Raw genomic sequence first — 15,809 nt, 5'->3', positions numbered from 1 at the left:
TGGTCAGGTGTCCAAAGTCAGGTTTCTGTGGTCAGTTGGATGTCCAGGGCTGGGTATGATGGTTAGGTGTGTGGTCAGGTGTCCAAAGTCAGGTTTCTGTGGTCAGTTGGATGTCCAGGGCTGGGTATGATGGTTAGGTGTGTGGTCAGGTGTCCAAAGTCAGGTTTCTGTGGTCAGTTGGATGTCCAGGGCTGGGTATGATGGTTGGGTGTGTGGTCAGGTGTCCAAGGTTAGGGTTCTGTGTTCAGGTGTGCACAGTCAGGCACCCAAGGTTCAGGTGTGTGCGTTCAGATGTGCCCGAGACAGATGTGCAAAGCTGTGTTTGTGTTTGTTTGTCTGTGTTTGTGCCCCTTCTGGGGTTCCTGCTGCTGAGGGAAGGTGTGAGGTGGTTGTGCCCATGTGTATGTGTGTGTATCATGTGCACCATCAACCACAGAGGTGTGTTTGGTGCCAGGGGTGTGTGTGACCAGCTGTACCTGTGCCTGGGGGGGGTGTGCCCATGGAATGGTTTGGGTTGAAGGGACCTTAAAGATCATCTCGTTCCACCCCCTGCCATGGGCAGGGACACCTTCCACTAGCCCAGGTTGCTCCAACCTGGCCTTGGACACTTGCAGGGATCCAGGGGCAGCCACAGCTTCTCTGGGCAACCTGTGCCAGGGCCTCCCCACCCTCTGTGTGTCTGTGCCCGTGTCGGGGTGTACGTTGGGTCTGTGATTCCCTGGTGTGTGTGGTGCCCTCGTGGGTGTGCAGGACAGCTCTGGGTGTGTGTCCCTGGGTGTGCCCGTGTGTGCTCACGGGGCACCTCCAGCTGCAGGGCTGGGGTGGCCACAGCTGCTCACTGGTGTGTCGTGTCTGCGTGTAATTCCATGTGTTTTTGGGAAGTGGATGAGGCCAGTGGACGTTTGTGCCTGGACACACGTGTGGGGGTGGGGTGGATGGGATGGGGCCTGCTGGGGTGGCTGAGCTGCTGTCCCCCAGAGCTGGCCACATTTCGGGGTGAAACCAGCCCATCTGCAGGCTCAGAGAACCTGCGAATTATTGTGTTAATGAAGGAGCCAGGGCTCTGCAACCACTGGGCTTAAGGGGGTACAGGGCTGAGGGGGTTTAGGGAAGTCAGGCTGCTCCTAAGGTCTTTCCTAAGTCTGCTCCAGAGGAAGCAGGATACCACCTCCATCCTCCTCCAGCATCCCACTGCACCATCCTTCTCCTCCTCCCCCTGCTCCATCAAGCTCAGGAGCCTGACTCTAGTCCTGGAGGTGATGCACGAGGTGCTAGGGATGTCACCTCCTCCCTAAAACAAGGTGGCAACATCCACCCTGCACTGTGGGAGCACCCCTTGGTCCCTGCTCTGCCCCAAACCACCCCAGGAGCCACTTGGGCTGGCACAGACCCAGACCAGGCTGATGACGGAACAACCCAGATGGGCACGAGCATCCTTGACCCCCAGCCCAGCTCGGAAGTGCGCCCCAGGGGTGGGTGGGGCAGGACTGGGGTGTCACCCACCAGTCCCTCCATACAGGGAGGTGCTGCAGATCGACCAGTTCCTGAAGGAGACGGCGGCACGCGAGGCCAACGCCAAGGTCCGGCTCCAGCACTTCATCGAGGAGCTGCTGGACCGGGCGGATCGGGCGGAGAAGCAGCTCCAGATCATCAGCAGCAGCTGTGGGACCACCCCAAACGGCAGCCTGGGGCGCTGCGGGACCCCCGGGGCCAAGGCCATCTGCCGACCGGTACCTCCGCGGGCACAGGCACGGGCAGCCGGCGGCACTGGGAACGCACCCACGGGGCTCCTCTGGGGGCTGCCAAGGGCTGAATGGGGAGGTGTAGGGACCCCCTTCTCATCCCCTTGGGGAAGTGGATAATTCTGGGTGGGGGGATCCCAAAGATCCCAAAGAGAAGATGCTTCTCGGTGGGTCTGGGTTTCCGTGGCGATGTCGGAGATGCTCTTCCGCATCCCGCTGGGTGTGGGGCCTCGCCCCACAACGCAACTGGCACTGGGTGGGTTTTTGGGGTCATCTCTTTGGGGTGCACCACCCGCATGTTGGGGTTTGCCACGTTGGCTCCTCTTGTCCCATCTCCCTGCAGAGAGACCGGCACCCAGGGCCGTGCGTTGCCGTGCACGGTGCGTACGCCGTGTCCAACCAGCGCTCCTCCTCCAGCACCGGGTGAGTCCCCAGCCCTGCTGCCTCTCCAGGATTTTCACGGGACGCAGGCTTCCATTTGCAGGTTGATTACATGGCTTTAAATTAGGATTTAAACACCTCGGTGCTGAAAATTCCTAACGTAAGGGATTGTCTTCGCGCGCGCATTGGTAACAACGCGAAATTTCCACTCAGCGCCTATTCCAGGGGCCAGGATCCTAAGAGAGAAGGCGAGGGGAGGTGATGTTCAGGGTCCTCCAAATATTCATTAACCGCTGCTAAACTTGGTGCAATTTTGAAAAATAAAAATAGATGCCAGTGAGCGCAACGAGGGAATTTTGCGATTCCGAGAACCGATCGGTGGGTTTATTCCAGCGATGGGAAAGCAGGACTAACGGCAGGGAATACAGCAGGGGAAATAGGTTGCGAGCCCCGGGGCTGATGGGAAGGGGATGCCCATCCCAGAGAGACCTGAGGTCGGGCATCCCTGTCCCCAACCCCCCCCAGGGCCTCGAGCCGGGCCAAGGCCGTGTCGCAGAGCTCGGGGTGCTACGACAGCGACAGCGCGGAGCCGTGTCCCACCGACGACACGGCCGACGGGCACCCCTACGCGGCGCGGGACGGATCCCGCGGCTCGGGGCTGCGCCGCCAGGCCATCCAGAACTGGCACCGCCGGCCCTACCGCAACAGCACCGAGGGGGAGGAGGGCGATGTCTCCGACGTGGGATCCCGCACCACCGAGTCGGAGGCCGAGGGCTGGGAGCCGGACGCGCCCGGATCCGCCGCGTCCCGGCCCACCGGGAGCTGCCGGCTGACGGGTGAGGCCACGAGTTCTCCTGGTGGGGTGGTGGGATGCTCCGGCCCCGGAGCTGCAGCTCACAGGCTCAGACAGGAGTTTTATTTAAAATATATATTTAGGGTTCTTTAACACCTTGAGAAAGTGTCAAGAGAATAAGCCACGGGCCTGTTCCCAAGGGGTTTCTTTATTAATTTAGGGGAGAAAATAAGGGAACTTGGCCAAAGTTCAAAAAGGGGCACCACACAAGCTGGACAAGATGTTCCACCATGATATCAACCCAGCACAGACTGATCCACAACACTTAAGCCAAAATCCAACCCATCCAGCTCCCAAAGCCACCCGGAGTGTCAAGAAAGGGACAGGGAAAGAGAAGCAGAAGGAGCAAGAAGAGAGAAGGAGGAAGAGGGAGAGACAGATCCTGGAGCTGCCACCGGGACCTTGTAGAAGACCAGCCACATGGCAGATGGCAGGGCCATGTGGCCTTTGGTTTGATCTGCTCTGGTCCCTCTGGCCACCTCCCCCAGGAGGAGTCTGTGACCCACCGGCCACTTTGGGGCTCCAGGGCAGGGTGAGGGGCAGTGACCTCACTGTCCCTGCCAGTCTGGGCTGGGTGAGGGGCTGCAGGAGCTGGGGGGTGTTCTAGGGCAGTGTCCTCACTGTCCCTATATGGGCTGTGGGGTGTTATAGGGCAGTGTCCTCACTGTCCCCATATGGGCTGTGGGGTGTTATAGGGCAGTGTCCTCACTGTCCCAGTCTGAGCTGGGTCAGAGGCTGCAGGAGCTGTGTTGTGTTATAGTTTTCCCTGGCTGTTTGTGACTGGAAGCTACTTCTGAGCTGCCCCATGTGGCTCCAGGGGCTGCCATGAGGGACACGACCCCACTCCACCTCCGTGAGGTTGCATCCATCCCTTCCCCCTCCACACACACACACACACACACACACACTCCCCACAAGGTGGTTCTGACCCAAAAATCACTGATTTTTTTCTCAGAGAAGGGTTCAGGTGAGGCTGAATTCTGTCTTAACCTCGGGCTGTGTCAACAGTTTAAATTTAAGGAATTCTAGAGGTGTGATTAAACCACTTTGTCCCACAGGTTTTAGTGATGGCAAAAGGATATATTTATACAAAACGAGTTATTTATTATGACAAACGAATAGAACAAATGAACAGATGAAAGAACTTAATCAGAATTATTTACTACACAATGCAAAAGCTAAAAACCCACCGGTAGGGTATAATGTGGCATAAAGTAGTGCAGTGCACTGTGTCAAAGCAGTTATTTAAAGCAATTGTATCAAAACCAGCAAAAGCATTAAGTAGAGATTGATATAATTCACAGAGGGCAGAAGGTGGAGGATGGGGAGGTTGGGATTTGGGGGACAGGGGCTGAGGTTCCCTTACCTGCTGTTCTCTGTGTCCCCCAGTGGCCACTGACGCCGGGTGTCCCCCGGCCAGGCCCGAGGGGGCCGGGGGCAAGGTGTGCCGGCTGGAGAGGGGCAGCCCGGGGCACTCCAGCGAGGTGATCAGCCCCGAGATCCTCAAGATGAGGGCGGCTCTCTTCTGCATCTTCACCTACCTGGACACCAGGACCCTGCTGCGGGCGGCCGAGGTGTGCAAGGACTGGAAGTTCGTGGCCCGGCACCCGGCCGTGTGGACGCGGGTGCTGCTGGAGAACGCCAGGGTGTCCTCCAAGGTACTGGGGGTGGGGACGGGGGTGGCACTGCCCAGGGTGAGACCTTCCTTCCAGGGAGGTGAAGCTGTGTCGGCACCTCGTTGGTGGTCAGCCCTGTGTGGGTGGTCGTGGCTCTGTGGTCATGGGGGACACAGGTGGGCACTTGCACCGGCGCTGGGTGTGCTGTGCATTCACCTGTGAGTGCTCCAGGGCAGGAGTTCACGTGTTCCCACGTGTTCCTGTGGTCACACCCATGATTTTGTTGCCCGCACTCTTGCACAACCTCGTGTGTGTGCACAGACCTGCCCGAGGACAGCCGGGGGTGGGTGGTGGGGGACGTGCTGAGGGTGCCCACCTCGGTGATGAGCACCCCTGTCCCCCCAGTTCCTGGCCATGCTGTCCCAGTGGTGCACCCAGATGCACTCCCTCACCCTCCAAAACCTCAAGCCGCGCCAGCGAGGGAAGAAGGAGAGCAAGGAGGACTACATGAGGAGCACACGGTGAGTGCCCACGTCCTGGTCACCCTCTTCCCACAGCCGGAGCTGCTGGTCCTTGGGGATGATGATGGTGATGCTCCATGAGTCCTCCCCTGACACAACCTTAGGACATTCCCTGGGTCCTGCCCCTCCTCTGACCCTCCCCAGGAAGTTGGAACTGCAGTGAGGTCTCCCCTCAGTCTTCTCTGCTCCAGCTGAACACACCAAGTGCCCTCAGCCCAGAGGGTGGTTGGGCACTGCCCAGGCTGCCCAGGGTAGTGGGCACAGTCCCAAGGCTGCCAGAGCTCCAGGAGGGTTTGGCTGATCCTCTGGGGCACAGGGTGTGACTCTTGGGGCTGGGCCTGTGCAGGACTGAGGGTTGGGCTGGATGGTCCTTGGGGGTCCCTTCCAGCTCAGCACATTCTGGGTTCCTGTGATCCCATTTCCACTGTGGGACACTGGTTCCTGCTGTGGGTTTCGGGCATCCCAGAGCCAAGGGGTGGCCATGGGGAACGTGAGCATGGCCTCCCGTGCCTGACCCTGCCTCCACCCCTGGCAGGGGCTGCCTGGAGGCTGGTCTGGAGTCCCTGCTGAAGGCCACGGGCAGCAACCTGCTCATCCTGCGCATCTCGCACTGCCCCAACGTGCTGACGGACCGCTCCCTCTGGCTGGCCAGCTGCTACTGCCGGGCCCTGCAGGCTGTCACCTACCGGTAAGGACGGCCACCGACACCCCCCTGCTCAGCCACGGGGCTGGAGGAAATCTGGAAACATCTATGGGATGTGCTGGGGCTCTGCTGATGCCGGTCCCTATTCCCTACTCCAACGCCATCCAGAGGTGTGAAGGAGCCACCTCTCCACGTCCCCAGCCCAGCAGCAGCCTCAGTGTCCCCCAGCTGTCCTTTCAGCTCTCATCCTCTTCTGGCGTATTTTCCCTTCCAGCTCCGTTCCCAACATCCTGTTCCCATCTCATCCCAGCTGGAGACGTGACCAGGGTTTTGGTAGGGGGACACCGCTTTGTGTTAGAGAAGGGTGAGGAAGAGGTGCTCAGTGAGGTCCCACCTGACTGTCACCCCATGAGGAAGGCTCCTAATGGGGAGAAGAGGCTCAGGGCCCCTCTCTTCTGGGAGGGAGGAACAGCTCTGCCACGGGATAGCTAAGATCCAGCTTGGAGATCTCGCTCAAGATCAAGGACACAAGGCTCTGGTGTAGGACCTGGAGGAGGTCACACATCCTGGAGGAGATCATTGACCTCTCCTTGGTCTTAGCCACTTTCCAAAGAGGTTCTGCCTGCTGTGGAGACGGGATTTACCTTCCCTACACACTCCTTGCTCTCACTGCACCCTGCAGGCAACCACTTCAGCCTTGGAATCCATTTCCCCTGTAGCTGATGTGTGTCCTCACCCAGCCCGGGATGGAGAATCCTTCAGGTGGGAAAGCACATCCAGCCACTCCTCTGGTGTGGATCGTGTGAGCTCAGACACGGCCCTGGCCAGGGGATCCCACCCCATGAGGCAGCTCAGAGCTGCTGGGTTTGACCCAAAGCCTCCTCCATCGGCTCCTCCAAGGGCAGCAGAGCAGGTCCAAGTGCTCCTGGCACGTCTCTAACCTGTGACTCTGACTCATGCTCTAATTAACCTGCTGCTCTTGGCAACCTTCTCCAGTGGAGACGCGTGAAGCGCTCGAGATAACACCCCTCGCTTATTTTTAGGCTTGCCTGCAGTTTTGAAGTAGGTCATTTGGAGTTAGGAAGCACAGCCCCAGCCTTCAGGAGACATCCTGGTGTGGTGGAACAGCCAGGGACCTCTGTTTGGGCTGGTGGCATCAGGATGGTGCTCTCTGACATCTCTCCTTGGCGCTGGGAGCATCAGCAGAAGCTCCTCTGAGCTCGTGGTACACCCACACCTCCACCAACCCCTGCACGAGTCCAGCAGCACCCCATGAGGTTTTGATACCTCCAAAAAACACCAGGGAGGAGCCCACAGCAAACACCTGCGGTGGCATTTGGCCAAGAGCCACCACAGAGCTGGGTCAGAGGCCAGGGAGCAGCCGCTGCCCATGGCCAGAACGTCCTTCCCACCTCCTGGCACCTTCCCCGTCCCCAAGTGAAACCATCCCAGCGGGACCTGCAGGGATGTTCTATCTGCTCTTCGAGGGTGCATGGCCTGGCAGTCTCAGCCAATCATTTGTGTCACCTTTGCCTTTGGAAGATGCCCCTTCAACCTCCCCTTCGACCTTCATCCCCCCTCCAGCCTCGCCTCATCCTCCTCCTCGCCTTCAGCCTCACCTTCTCCTGTTGTTCTTGACATTGCACATCCATAGGCACAGTTCCAGACAGGAATGCCTTCAGCCTTCCAACACGGGCTGTGTGGGGACTGTCTGGTCCACGGGCAGGTCATGGGTTATGAACAGTGACCAGATTTGCACCTCCAGGTGCTCCAGGGAGCAGCACAGAGGCTGCACATTTGGCCCCCGGGGCGGCATCACTGCCGACGGGGCCACCACGTGTCCTCTGTGTTGTTCCAGGAGCTCCACGGACCCCGTGGGCCATGAGGTCATCTGGGCCCTTGGAGCAGGTTGCAGGGACATCATCTCCCTCCAGGTCGCACCTCTGCATCCGTGGTAAGAATCGTGGAATCGTGGGATGGTTTGGGTTGGAAGGGACCTTAAAGATCATTCAGTGCCATGGGCAGGGACACCTTCCACTAGTCCAGGTTGCTCCAAGCCCTGTTCAGCCTGGCCTTGGACACTTCCAGGGATGGAATTGTGTTAGGTGGAGGCTGAGTGTGATGGGCTGGAAAGAAACTGGGTGCCAGATTTGCTCTGGGAGGGTCTGCATGGGATGAGCAGCAATCCTGGAGGCAAGTTTGGGAGACCAGGAGCTCAGCCCATCCCTCCCTGCGAAGGCTGGGAGCTGTTGGGTGTAGACACCTCCCTGCTGAGCCGGGAATGTTTCCATGGAGGCTGCTCACTCCAGAGATGAAAGGGAAGCCGTGATGGCTCTGGTTGGTGACACTGAACATCAAACGCCTGTCTGAGCTCCTCTGTGCTCACGTAAGAGCAGCCCTGAAGGGCCGGGGTGTTGTTGAAAGGGTGTCACTGCTTGGGGAGACAACTCTCACTTTTGGAAAAGCATTTTGGGGGCGTGAAGATGCTGGTGGATCTCCACCCCACAGGGTCTGGGCGCTCAGGAGCTCGTGGCTCGCACAGCAGGTCGCTCACATCCGTGCCACGGGAATGTCCCCAGGGCACTTCTTGTCTGGGAGGTCTGTTGGGATGTCACATCCCCGTCAGCCCAGATCGAGGAGCACAGAGGGGATGTCACTCAGCAGGAGGAGCTGGATGTCAGGTCCTGGTGGCTTGTGTCTTCCCTGGGGGAAGCAGCACATGGCATGTCGGCTTCTCCACCTGAGCCAGAGCTCCAGGCTCCTGCTGCCAGTTTGATCTGTGCAGGAAACAATTCAGAGCCTGGTTCAGATCTCTGAAGGGAGAGTCATGGAGTCATGGAATGGTGTGAGTTGGAGGGGAACTTAAAGATTGTCTTGTTCCAACCCCCTGTCATGGGCAGGGACACCTTCCACTAGCCCAGGTTGCTCCAAGCCCCGTCCAACCTGGCCTTGGACACTTCCAGGGATGAGGTACCCACAAATTCCCCAGGCACGATGGAGGGTTTGGGGCACTGGGCTGCCCTGTCCTGGTGGCAGCACAGCTTAGGGTGATTGCTGGTGTGGAGACACCCCCTCAGAGCGTGACCATCGTGGCATTGGCAGGGTGGGTGATGCCCCAATCCCACGCCGCTTCCAGGAGCGCTCGTGGAGAGAGGGCTGAGCTTTCCTGGCAGCCCTGCCCAGCTGTTTCTCCTCCCTCTCCTCTCCCCAGCCAGCAGCCGACACGTTTCAGCAACCGGTGCCTGCAGATGATCGGGCGGTGCTGGCCCCACCTGCGGGCTCTGGGCGTCGGAGGCGCCGGCTGCGGCGTCCAGGGACTGGCATCCTTAGGTAGGCACCTCTCCGGGGATCAGTTGGGTTGGAAAAGACCTCTGAGGTCACCGAGTCCAACCTGTGACCCAACACCACCGTGCCACCCATCCTGTGGCACTGAGTGCCATGTCCAGCCTTTCCCTGAACGCCTCCAGGGATGGGGACTCCATCATCTCCCTGGGCACCACCTCCCTCCTTCTCCGCTGGTGGGACAAGGAGAAGGGCACCTTGCAGGTCCCCCTGGGGATCTCAGCAGAGATCCACGTCCGTGGGCCGAGGTCCATGGGTGCACCCCACCACCCCTTGCTGCCACCCACCCCTTCTGCCATCTGCTGCCCTCATCCCTTCCCCGTGGGACGCTGACAGTGGGTGCTCTGTCCCTCCAGCCCGGAACTGCATGAGGCTCCAGGTCCTGGAGCTGGACCACGTGGCCGAGATCAACCAGGAGGTGGCAGCCGAGGTGTGTCGGGAGGGGCTGAAGGGGCTGGAGATGCTGGTGCTGACGTCCACCCCGGTCACCCCCAAAGCCCTGCTGCACTTCAACAGTGAGTAGCAATGCCAGGGGGCATCACCCATTCGCCACGAGGCCACCAGATATCAAGATCCGTGGACCAGATCCTTCCTTCCAGCCCCACCCACAGGAACCTGTTGGCACTGGGAGGAGCTGGGAGCTCCGGGCGGAAGGTCCTTGAGAGGGGATCCAACATCCCCCTGCCGAGGATGGGCCAAGGAGAGCTGATCTTGCCTTGGACCACAGAGAGGATGGGGATGCTCCCTCCGTGCTCCCCACAATGCAATCCAGACCTCAGTGTCTGTGACACACCTGAGGTTCACCCCCGTGTGTCTGAATTCGGGGTCACACCACTTGCCCAAAGCCTTTTCCCAGGACAGGAGGTCCACAGCCATCAGCAGGGGCTGTCCTGGTGGCCATGGCTCATGTGACTGTGGTGGGACTTGCTGGGAATTCACCCCTCTGGACGGAAGAGCAAGGGTTTCCCAAGGAAAGAGTAGGATGCTGATTTGGGGACAGGACAGTCAGAGACCATCTCGTAGCCCAGTGTTGGTCTTGGCCACCACGAGCAGGTCTCCTCCAGCTTCAGGGTGAGGTTTCCCCACATGCACAAGGCCTTGAGGAGCACTAGAGTGGGATGTGGGGTCCATGCTGGCCGTGGGGAGGCCGTTTGCCCCCCAGGTATGGAGAATCCAGGTGGTATCTCTGCCCCTCAGGTGTGTGCCGGAACCTCAAGTCCATCGTGGTGCAGGTGGGAATCGTGGACTATTTCAAGGAGCCCCACAGCCCTGAAGCCAAGAAGATGTTTGAAGAAATGGTGAACAAACTCCAGGTAAAGGGTCCCAGTCCCAGGTAACACAAGTGTCACCAGATCCACGGCAAGGATTTGAGGTGTTTTCCCCCTCTTCCTCACCCCGTTTCCTTCCCATGGCAGGGATTTGAGTTGTTCCTTCCTCTCCCTTCCTTGCCTGGTGTCCTTCCCACAGCAAGGATTTGAGAAGTTCCCCCTTCTCCGTCCCTTTCCCCATGTCCTTCCCATGGTAGGGATTTGAAATGTTCCCCACTCTCCCTCCATTTCCCTGTGTCCTTCCATGGCAGAGATTTGAGATGTTCCCCCTTCTTCCTCCCTCGCCCCATATCCTTCCTGTGGCAGGGATTCTCCTCTCCTTCCCTTTCCCTGTGTCCTTCCCATGGCAAGGATTTGAGATATTCCCACCTCTCCCTCGCCCCATGTCCTTCCATGGCAGGGATTTCAGATGTTCCCTCCTCTTCCTCCCTTGCCCTGTGTCCTTCCCATGGCAGGGATTCCCCTTTCCCTCCTTTTCCCTGTGTTCTCCCCATGGCAGGGATTTGAGATGTTCTTCCCTCTCTCTCCCTCACCCCGTGTCCTTCTTTTAGCAGGAATTTGAGATGTTCCCCCCTTTCCCTCCCTTTCCCTGTGTCCTTCCCATGGCAAGGATTTGAGATATTCCCACCTCTCCTTCCTCCCTTTGTCCTTCCCATGGCAAGGATTTGAGATATTCCCACCTCTCCTTCCTCCCTTTGTCCTTCCCATGGCAAGGATTTGAGATATTCCCACCTCTCCTTCCTCCCTGTGTCCTTCCCATGGCAAGGATTTGTGATGCTCCCACCTCTCCCTCACCCCGTGTCCTTCCCATGGCAGGGATTCCCCTTTCCCTCCCTTTCCCTGTGTCCTTCCCATGGCAAGGATTTGAGATGCTCCCACTTCTCCCTCACCCTTTGTCCTTCCCATGGCAGGGATTCCCCTTTCCCTCCCTTTCCCTGTGTCCTTCCCATGGCAAGGATTTGAGATGCTCCCACCTCTCCCTCCCTCACCCCTCGGAGCATTAGGAATGCCGGATCCCCCCTCTAACCCCACTCCCCGCTCCTCTTCCAGGCCCTGAGGAAAAGACCCGGCTTCTCCAAGATTTTACACATCAAAGTGGAAGGAGGCTGTTAGACCTTCAGGGAAGCACAAAGCACATTCCCTCCCCTGCCTGGCGGGCGCCGGAGGCCCCGTGAAAACCAAACCCACCGCCCGGCGCGCGGATCCGGATCCGCCGGCTCGTGCACAAGGAAAACCCGAAACTCTCGCAGGCCTTAGTGACTGGCAGCCGGAGCTCATCCCAGGGCTGGCTCGCGGGCGAGAAGGTGCTACTTCAGGACAGTTTTTTTTGGCTGCCCCAGGAGACAGGGCGACGCTCCTTCCCGGGAGGGGAAGATGGCTCGGAACCCCCGCGGCCACTCGTTGCCAAGGATCCGTGTTTGGGGGATGCCTTTTTCTTTCGGGCTCTGTTTCTTGGAGGGGTTTTTTCTCTTTGACCGTCCGAGGATCTCCCGGCCCATCCCACGGGCTCCTTGTCCTCTCCGTGGGGTGGGGGAGGTGGGGTGGGAAGGGGCTGTTCCTCCAGAGGGAAGGACGCCCAGCGTTCCTGCGGGGTCTCCGTTTCATTTGTTGGACAGAGGGGCTCCCAAACCTGGGCAAACGCCGCCCAGAGAGCAGCAGCCCCCACAGCACAAGCCCGGGGGGCAGAGCTGCATCCCGGGGGGCTGTGGGAGCCAGAGGACACCAGGAGAGATGGTTGCTCTTCCAGAGGTCTCCAGCCTCACTTCCTCTCCACCAAAACCTTCCTGCCAAGGCAATAAACCACCTCCAAAATCCTCGTCCACCAGGAAACACGGGTCACGCTCCGGTCCCCACCATCCACCACCCCGTTCAGGCTCCATCCGGAGCGAGTTGTCCCACGTGGAGAGAAGGACTGGAATGGGACGCTCGTGTTTGCCATCTCATCGCCTTCCAGAGCAGCCTGAAGGAGAAACCCCGGGGCAAATCATCCCAAAATCCAAAGCTGCTGGTGAAAGCACCACCCGACAGCCTCTGGTTGACCCTTATCCGTGGCCACGGCTGGTTTTTTTAACTCTGCTTTTTCCTTCCCGGGTGTCTCCAAGGAGGTCGTCATCCCCAAAATACCCTTTTTTTTCCACAGGAAAAGGCTTTGGAAAGGCATCCAGCAGGGCCAGGCATCTCCATGCTCCACCCTGGGGATAAAGTACCAGGAGGTGCCCAGGGAACTGGGGACACCCGTCACAGCACTGCCAGCAGTGGGGACACACCGGCCTTAACCACAGCCCCTGGTCATCCCAATCCCCCGCCAGGTGCCCTTGGATCGGGCTGAGCGGAGAGAATCCGACTGGGAAAAGCAGATTTTTGGGGTTTTTCCTCCGATTTGGACCAGTGTTGGAGGTTTTGGTGCCTGCTGGCCAGCGTGGCTCCGAGGAGACAGCCCTTCCCAGGGCACCTCCCTCCACTTCCAGCCTTCCCAGGGTGAGGGGCTGACAGGGAACATCCCTCCAGGAGGGAGGAGGCTGCAGATCCATCTGGGACCACATTCCTCGCCCATGGCAGAGCTCAGCCAGGGCTGCCAGCATGACAACAGTCCGTGGGGATCCTGAGAGACAGCAACATCAATCCCAAATCGCTGAAGCCGGTGGGGGGCTGGAGGAACCTCCGGGGTCTCCAACCCCACCTCAGGAGAACCTTCATCCCCCCTTCATCCCACCCACGCCGTCTCCTGAAACAGGGTAAGGGATTTTTGGCCATAACCCCCGTTCGAAGCACCTCTGCTCCCCCCTCCAACTGCAGCTTTTCCAGGAGAAAGCTGCTCCCTGTCTGCACAAAATGTGGGAGCCCCCCAAAAAATGCCTGCGAGAAACTCCTGCCTCCCACCATATCCCCATGGATGAGCTTCCTGGCACCGGGATCAGCTCCCTGCCGTGGCTTTACCTCCACCTGGGGAAGACTGGGACACAAATTCCAGGGGCAAGAGGAGCAAGGGATGCCCCGACCAGCAAAAAAAAAAACAAACCCACCCAGCAAAGCTACAACCCCCCGGGGAACATCCAGCCCTTATCCCAGGAAAGTGTCCCAGCGGAGCTGTCAGAGACTTGGGAAATTCCCTTAAAAAAAAACAAACAACAACAAAAAAAAAAACCCTAACAAAGTAAGTATTTATTTCTATAAAGAAGGAAAAAAAAAAAAAGATTTTAAAGGAAAATTATATACTCAGCATGTTTATACACTCTATGCTTAAAGACTATCGTGGTGGAGAGTCATGTCCAAAGACTGAAGGCGGCTGCTCCGGGTTTGCTCCGGGTTTTTGGGACCTTCTCCCAGCTCCTCGGGGCTGTTGGGAAGGCAAAGGTGGTGGAAAAAGGGGGAGATGTTTGAGGATTCTTGGAGAAGAAACCTTCTGTGCCCGCCAGTGGTGTCAGTGGCCGTGTCTGTGGTGGTGTTGGAGCCACTGGGGTTTGGAATTCATGGCAGGACACTCCCACTGGAATTTGGTGCTTTGAAGTGTCACCGAGACCAGATCGAACCATCGGCCTCCCCTCGGGGCATTCCCGAAAAATTCAACTCGGCAAAAGCCACCTTTCCACAGAAATCCTCTGATGACACAAGGCCTTGAGCAGGTTCAAGGATTAGAAGATGGGAAGTGGGGGGTTCTCCCCGTTTTCCTTGGGCTTGAACGGATCCCTCCCTCCTCATCTTGGGATGGAGGTGGATGAGGACAAGGACACAGGTGGTAATGAGGGCCCAGCCCTCCTGGTGGCTCCTAATTGCCCAGGTTGTTAATGAGCTCATTAACAGCTCTGTATTCCTTCCACTGAAATGTCATATTGATCCTTTCCCTGCTGCTTTCCCTCCCCATCCCGCTGTTTTTCCCCTCCCCAAACCCCCATCCCTACGGGATGCTCGTGGATTCACCGCCCGGGTCACGGAGTTTCAACCCCATTTCCTCTGGAAATGGACGGAAACACACAGAAATACCAAATTCCCTGGGAAAAGCCTTGAAATCAGGCAGTGTATCCAGGAGCTCAGCCCCATTCCAGATCCTAGAGACGCCCCAGAGGGGCTCTGCGATGACAATCCCCAGCAAAATCCATGGATCCGGGCTGAGAATTGGGGTCACAGCGATGGCCACAGCTGGCAGGGCCTGGTTGGATGGTGGTTCCAGAGCTGGCTCCTGCAGGACCAGTTCTGGGGAGATTTATTCCTTTTCTAAGGAGTTTTCCTGAAGTTTCCCTGTGGCCAACATTCCCAGCATTCCCTGTCGCTTGAATTTGGGTGCTGGTCAGGGATTTCAAGAGGAACAACATCACCAAAGCCAGCTCAGGGGCCAAATTTATCCCAAATCCATGTTTTTCTTGGTTGGGTTTTGCTTGTTATCCATCCATCCGAGCCCCCAGGAGCTGGGAATGCTCCAGGGACCAGCTGCCTCCTCCTGCCTTATCCCTGTGCCCCCAGTTTGGGGGATCTGGGATGTCAGGGCTCGAGGAAAATGGGAACTCCAGGGTTAGCTCTGTCCAAGGAGGATTTTAATCTTCATCCCACTTTTTTTATGCCATGTGTCCCGGTGCCAGCTGCCAGCAGGGGCACAGCTTGCATGGATCCTCCAAAACACTCTGAATTTAGGGAAAACAGAACAAAAAAACCGCAGGAAAAGCGTTGCTGAAGCTCAGCCTCTCGTTTTGGGGGAAGGAAAAATGCAGGTCGGGATGGAGCAAAAGCATTTGGGAATTGGGAAGTGGGAAAATGCTTTAAAAGGGGGGAAAAGAAAGCAGGGAGATTTTAGGAACTGGAGATGGTTTGTTGTAAGGTGGTGATGGATCTTCCTCACCTGTGGGAGGTAAAATAATCCCCCCCGTGGAGGGTGGGAGAAGGGAGGAAAGGAGAGGAGGGGAAAGCTGCCCAAAAGCAGGGAAAATTATGGGATTTTTCTGATCCAGCCTCGGGATTGAGCCCCGTGGAGGGGCAACGAGGCAGGTTGGGGCCGGGGACAAGTGGGTGCAATGGTGTGGGGTGGCTTTTGCTTCGAGATAATCAGAGGAGATAATCAGTCCAGGGCAAGAGAGATCTCCAAATACAGGGATTTGGGATCCTTTTCCCTGAAGAGCCCTCGTTTGCTCCGCCAGCGGGTTCCGAGGGGCCCCTGTACAGCGACCTCCCCCCTCCCCAAAGGTAGCCAGTTGCCTCCCAAGTTATTTTTTTAAACTCTCTATAAATTTAGGTCTATTTTAGTCTCTTCGCAGCGATGTGCCAGTGTCTGGAGAACCAAACAGCCCCTTTTTTGTTTTCTTCCTCTTATCCCCGTGGTCCCTCGATGCTAAACCGGGTCCTGGGTGTGAATCCACCAGAGGATGTTGTCCTGGAGGAGGGGGAGTGGTGGGAT

The 15,809-nt window shown here is 58.0% G+C and overlaps 1 protein-coding gene across 1 annotated transcript in view; it reads left to right on the top strand.

Moving 5' to 3' along the window:
- The window catches only part of FBXO41 (F-box protein 41), a 16,713-nt gene extending 3,228 nt beyond the window's left edge, over positions 1–13,485 (top strand). The window contains exons 2-12 of the mRNA XM_017836883.1: positions 1,520–1,730; positions 2,086–2,165; positions 2,649–2,959; positions 4,366–4,634; positions 4,998–5,113; positions 5,649–5,801; positions 7,615–7,710; positions 8,968–9,086; positions 9,455–9,613; positions 10,296–10,411; positions 11,477–13,485. Of these exons, the coding sequence (XP_017692372.1) occupies positions 1,520–1,730; positions 2,086–2,165; positions 2,649–2,959; positions 4,366–4,634; positions 4,998–5,113; positions 5,649–5,801; positions 7,615–7,710; positions 8,968–9,086; positions 9,455–9,613; positions 10,296–10,411; positions 11,477–11,539 (1,693 nt within the window). The 3' untranslated portion in view covers positions 11,540–13,485. The remainder of the gene's footprint in view (positions 1–1,519; positions 1,731–2,085; positions 2,166–2,648; positions 2,960–4,365; positions 4,635–4,997; positions 5,114–5,648; positions 5,802–7,614; positions 7,711–8,967; positions 9,087–9,454; positions 9,614–10,295; positions 10,412–11,476) is intronic.
- Positions 13,486–15,809: the final 2,324 nt, after the last annotated feature.

Source organism: Lepidothrix coronata, unplaced genomic scaffold, assembly GCF_001604755.1.
Source record: "Lepidothrix coronata isolate B3197 unplaced genomic scaffold, Lepidothrix_coronata-1.0 Scaffold287, whole genome shotgun sequence".
In the NCBI taxonomy this organism is placed as follows: Eukaryota; Metazoa; Chordata; class Aves; order Passeriformes; family Pipridae; genus Lepidothrix; species Lepidothrix coronata.
The sequence above is the reverse complement of the archived record's forward strand: the minus strand, read 5'-3'. Positions and strand labels throughout refer to the sequence as shown.